Source organism: Solanum verrucosum, unplaced genomic scaffold (genome assembly GCF_900185275.1).
Source record: "Solanum verrucosum unplaced genomic scaffold, falcon-dt-bn FXZP01000074.1, whole genome shotgun sequence".
Classification (NCBI taxonomy): domain Eukaryota; kingdom Viridiplantae; phylum Streptophyta; class Magnoliopsida; order Solanales; family Solanaceae; genus Solanum; species Solanum verrucosum.
Genome location: NW_026020200.1, coordinates 360,456 through 366,417, shown reverse-complemented (window position 1 = coordinate 366,417; position 5,962 = coordinate 360,456). Strand labels below are relative to the sequence as shown.

General features: G+C 32.6%; 1 protein-coding gene across 1 annotated transcript; it reads left to right on the top strand.

Moving 5' to 3' along the window:
- The first annotated feature begins 3,655 nt into the window (after window positions 1-3,655).
- LOC125830022 (uncharacterized) lies at window positions 3,656-4,330 on the top strand. Its single transcript, XM_049509241.1, has one exon. The coding sequence runs from the start codon at window positions 3,656-3,658 to the stop codon at window positions 4,328-4,330; it is 675 nt and encodes a 224-aa protein (XP_049365198.1).
- The last annotated feature ends 1,632 nt before the right edge of the window (window positions 4,331-5,962 follow it).

Genomic DNA, 5,962 nt, shown 5'->3' with positions numbered 1-5,962 from the left:
AGTAAGCTTAGCATGTACAAATACGACTATGCTCCCAAAACAGTGAATCTGGCCGGCCTACTACCACCTGTCGCAACTTAGATTTGAAAGGAAAACGACAAAACTAGACTTTATAACCTTCATGAAAGATGTAGATACATCTCTTAGGGTTGCAAACAAACAAGAATCACCGCAAAATATATTTTGTACAACAAGATATATTCAAAATACTAACAGTTGTTCATACAGGATTTGTAATTTCAAAATCTGGACAGAACTTGTCCTATGTTGCGTCCCATTTTTCGAATCCATAACAGCTAAATCAGAGTTTTACATAAGCATAAGAGTTGTAGGTATACGAATTAGCTTTCCAAATCATATCTATGCACTGTAAACTAAGTTCTAGAGCAAGACATATGCATAAAATACCAAACACTACCCAGCTTAGAAACAAATTTCGTCACTTACCAAAAAGAAGTGTGTGTCTCGAATTCCAGCCAAAAGGGCCAAGTTTTTCTCTTGTGATTTTGAAGAACAATCTGTTTAGATGTGTTTCTAAGGTTCTAAGACTTAAGGAAAACTAATTTACTAAAGGAGGTGTGAAAATATATAGTCAAACAAGCGATGTTTATCACTTGGGCAGCTGTCCTTCAAAGGTGCTGCCCAAAAATTTGTGTGCTGCCCAAAATGTATACATACACACCTATATGTATATAATTGATACCAACACTTTCAATTCATATGATATCTTAATTAGAAAAATTACGTAAATACCCCCATACAATACCTAAAATTACGAGCACAATTTATTTTAAGCAAGGTTGCAAATATCACAAAATTTCAAGTTCCCAAAATAAGAGTAAAACATATTGTAGTAATTAAGAAATGATGCATCGACATGCAAGAGTTGGTCTAGTATTTTAGGGGTGTTATAGAAACCCCTCAACAACTCCAACACACACTAGTTAGGCTCTAGTTTCACTTATTCGTTTTACGGGTCATTACATGGACATGAAACCTTTTATTAAAATAAAATCAATTATAGGTACAGCAAACCAGGCCCAAAAGTAACCTGGCCCAAAAATTAAAGCAAAATAAAGAATATAGGCAAAGAGACAGATCATCAGCATAATTAGGAAAGTAGGTAGAAAGCTCCACCCATTCACCTTGCTCAAACGAAATAACCATAGATTTGCTCAATTGTTAACTTGGTTTTGCGAAATCCTCCTCTGCTTCAATGCTCATCCTCAACTATCAGCTCAAAGCTCCATCTCTAAGCTAAGTGTAGAATCTTCCGTGTTTAATTGTTCTTCCTCTTCTAACTTGGTTTTGCAAAATCCTCCTCTGATTCGATGCTCATCCTTAACTATCAGCTCAAAGCTCCATCTCTAAGCTAAGTGTCGAATCCTCCATGTTTAATTGTTCTTCCTATTTTCTTTAGATCGACGGAATGATCTTCTAAGAAGCTAATACCACCATCAAATCGAAAGAATCGATTTAGAAACAATAAAAACTGACCTTATGATGCCAATAGGCTTTCATGTCTTAATAGTTATAGCTACATATCAGAAGTGGTGGATCTATTGTTTGGATACTCATATCATTAACACCCCAAGGTCTCACCGGGTGTAGGTGTTTGCATCCAAAGAAATCACTTCGAACAATAGGTATCACCTTTTCCTTTATTGTAACTCCTTATTTGAATGTTACAACGGAACCCAGTGCACAAATTAACTTCTTTGCATCATGTTTTCAATGTTGTCTGTGAAGCAAACGTTGTAAACATGGTTAATGTTCTACGTCTCGATACAAACCATCTGCAACATTTTCCAGTGAGTAATGATGTAATCAAAATTAACCTTCATTCAATCTCAAAACACTCTTTAAATTAATAAATATTAATTTATCGATTAAATAATACATCTAAAAAATAATAATATTTCATGGTCTCATCTATATTAATTTAGTGAGGTTTTACTGTATTTCGATGGTGACATAGGTCCAACGGAACTAATGGAGGAGTCAATGGATGAGAAACAAAGTACTTACATTCTTGAAGTTATCAAGCCAGAAATAAGCAACTACATTCTCCATCTGAAGGCTAAGAATTACAATAGACTATACTGGTCACTTGGCCTAATTTTATTTGTACCTCCACTGCTAAAGTATAGCCTCAAGCTTGATGCAAAGTTGTGTATTCAATTCATAAGTTTAAGGTGGAGGAAAAAGTTGATTATGTCGTGTCACAAATTTCAGTGATGTGCTTATTAGGAGGCAACCCACGATATTTATTATTACTTTTGTTTTATTAGTATTTTTGTAGTTTGTTTTTGCTTTTGTAGAAAGATGATCATGAAAATGTGTAAAAGTAAGCTAGATGGGAACTAAGTGTGGGTACCGCCAAGAAGAACCACTTAGGGGAGAATTATGAGTATCATATGGCATGACATGTCAATGTTTCTACCCTTGGTCATCCAGAGAGATTCTTTTACCCTCTTATTACTGATGGTGTATTGAGGACAGTGTAAAATTTTAAGTGTAGGGTGGGAAACTTGCTTGGATGTCTATCGGGTAGTGAATATCCCCCTCGATTTATTTTTGATCTTTTTTGGGGGAGTCTTATGAATTATAAGTTTTTTGTAGTCATAGAATAATAAGACTTTTCGGTGATGGATGAATAACGATCGTTTTGAGAGAAAATTAGTCTTTAGGTAGGTAAAAGAGAATTTTGGATGTCTTCAGAATGCTTGGTGCTCAATCCAGATACACTAGGACTAAGTTGATACCTCTCGTAACTTTGTGCATAAAAAATAGGATAATTTCATTGAGACATTTAGGCTCTAAAATCTCTAGACTAGTAAAATGGACTTAAAATGATTGTTCACTGAATACAATTGTATTATTAGGTAGAGTGTCAACAAGGATCTAGTCTAATCATGTATGTCACGAACTAGTTATATTTCATGTATATGTAGATATTTAGAACTTGTCCGGTGTGTTCGCAAAGTAAAATGAATTGTTGATTCATAGGACATGATCTAGGCATTTGTTTATGAAGCCATGTTTTGACTTTGTATTTACCTACCTTGACCATATCCATAGTTAGACCCTTGAGCTTTTTAGCTTATTTATTTTATAGTCGCTTGATTATCCATTATGTGTTGTTGATTATCCTAGCAAGAATTTAATCTCAAAGTTTCTAATGCACTTTAGACTTGAATACCTACAAAGAAAAGAAAAAGAGAAAGGTGAAAAACGGTTGAGAATATGTCTCAGGATATTGCAGAAATAAAACAGTTAGCTATTAGGATTTTTAAATTATGATATTAGAGTAATATTTGACTTATATTTAGGAGTTAGTTCATTTTATTTGTTATTTGAATTAAACAGATAAGTTAGTGACATTTTTTTTCTATTTTTAGTTAGAAATTATATCTATAAATGCAAGTTTCTAGATTATTAATAAAATAATTCCCTTTGATAATACTGCACTATTTTTTTCTCAAAGTCTTTCTCTGTTATTTTCTTAATTTCTTTATTAAAAAAAACCAACAATTGGTATTAGAGTCTTCTTCTTGAGAGACCTATAAGTAGAAAAATATATTCCGAAAATAGATTTTCACGAATGGCTCCTCCTATTATTGATGGTGAGAGTTATCAACTATAGGTTGTGAGAATGGAAACTTACTTGGAGGCTCTTGATCTTTGGGAAGCCATGCAAGAGGATTATAAAATTAATCTGCTGCCAAATAATCCCATCGTGGCCCAAATCAAGAGTCACAAGGAAAATAAAACAATTAAGTCGAAGGCAAAAGCAACTTTGTTTGCTGATGTTTCGACAACTGTTTTCATGAAAATCATGACTCTCACATCACCAAAAGAAATTTGGAATTATCTGAAGAAAGAATATGTTGGAGATAAAAGAATACGAGGAATGAAGGTATTAAATTTAATGAGGGAATTCGAATTGCAGATAATGAAAGAGTCTGAAACAGTCAAGGAATACTCTGACAGATTTCCAGGCACTAAATTTAAAGATACAAGAATTGTTGAAAAAGTTCTTGTTGTAGTGCCCGAAAGATATGAAGCATGTATAACTACCTTGGAAAACACACAAGATCTGTCCAAAATTACCTTGGCAGAATTGTTAAATTCTTTGCAGGCTCAAGAACAAAGGAGACTTATGAGGCAAGATGACATGGTTGAAGGAGCATTAGTAGTCAACCACAAAACTCAAAGCAAGGGTAAATTTTTGAAAAATTACCCACCTTGTCAGCACTGTGGAAAAAATGGGCATCCTCCAGATAAATGTTGGAAAAGACCAGATGCACAGTGCAAGATCTGCAAATAACTTGGTCATGAAATTGTGATTTGCAAAAGCAAATTTCAAAAAGATGAAACAGTTGCCCAAGTCACTAAAGAAGAAGAAGAAGAAGAAGAAAGATCATTCCTATGGAAAATAAGAAAGTCAGAATTGGGAATGGTGATTGTATTCCTGCAAAAGGAAAACGGTCTGTTTCAACTAAAATAAATTTAGGTACAAAAATAATTTCAGATGTTCTTTATGTGCCTGATATTGATAAAAGTTTGTTTAGTGTTGGTCAGTTAATAGAAAAAGGATTAAATTATTATTTGGAGACAAATATTGTTGAATCTTTGATTCTACTAAGCAAGAGATTTTACAAGTTGAAATGAGAGGTAAGATCTTCTCATTTAATCAAACAAAAGATACACACAAGTCTTGCAAGCAAAGGATGAATTGGAAGATTTGTTCACAAGGTCAATTTTAGATGAGACTACAATCTACAATTTCTGATCCAAGGAGGAGTGTTGAGAATATGTCTCAGGATATTGCATAAATAAAATAGTTAGCTATATTTAGGGTTTTTAAATTATGTTATTAGAGTCCTATTTGACTTATATTTAGGTGTTAGTTTCTTTTTATTTGTTATTTGAATTAAATTGATAAGTTAATAACGTATTTTTCTATTTTTAGTTAGGAATTATATCTATAAATACAAGTCTCTAGATTATTAATAAAATAATTTCCTTTGATAATACTGCACTATTTTTTTCTCTCAAAGTCTTTCTCTGTTATTTTCTTAATTTCTTTATTAAAAAATCCAACAAAAACAATGGGAATTGAAGTGGAAGTAGAAGAAAGAAAATCAATTGGTGTCCATGAATTAAATTAAATTATGTTGTTAGTAAGAAGTGAAAACAAAAGAAAGAATAAAAAGTTTGAAAATTCAAAAAATAAAAAGGAATAGAAAATTGCTCCTTACTAGCGATGTACAAAGAAAAGAGCAAGTGTAAAAAGATAAAGGGAGATAGAGGGGGGAGCATAAGAAAATTTGAAAATTTGGAGACATAAGAAAAAGATCTTAATTGTGTGAAGTTGAATGTCTTAAAGTGCTTAGAAAAATAGTCACTATTTTACCAAATATTTCCAACTTGTCCCTTAACCGACATTGCAACTTGAACATATGTGACGAATACTTTTGTTAATAGAGTGTGACACAAAGAGTAAGCTTATGATATATCTTACATGTATCATGAGAATTTCTTAATGAGAGTGAGTAAAATTGTTTTTCTTATATGCCCCCGAATTTGTGATATGTTGTGAATTAGTGAGGAAAAGTGAGGGCACATGAATGGTGAAAGTTTGGTGAACTATTTCATTTCTCTAAATAATGATGTGAATTTTTTTGCCCTATGTATTATGTTGGTGAGTTGGTTCTAGAGGCTATATCGTCTTGTTAGAATTGCCTTTGTATTGTGTTGCTAAAAGCTCTTACTAGTTGAGACTTTCTTGAGGTTTAAAATGTTTTGGTGATCCAGAAAAAGGTAGACTTGTCTGATTGGTAGTTGTTTAAGTAAAATATTTAGTGTTTAGTAGTTGTTCATTATCGAACAAATATTAAAGTGTGGGGTGGTGAGATTGGACATATTTACATATTTTTTAATCATGATTTGTCCATGT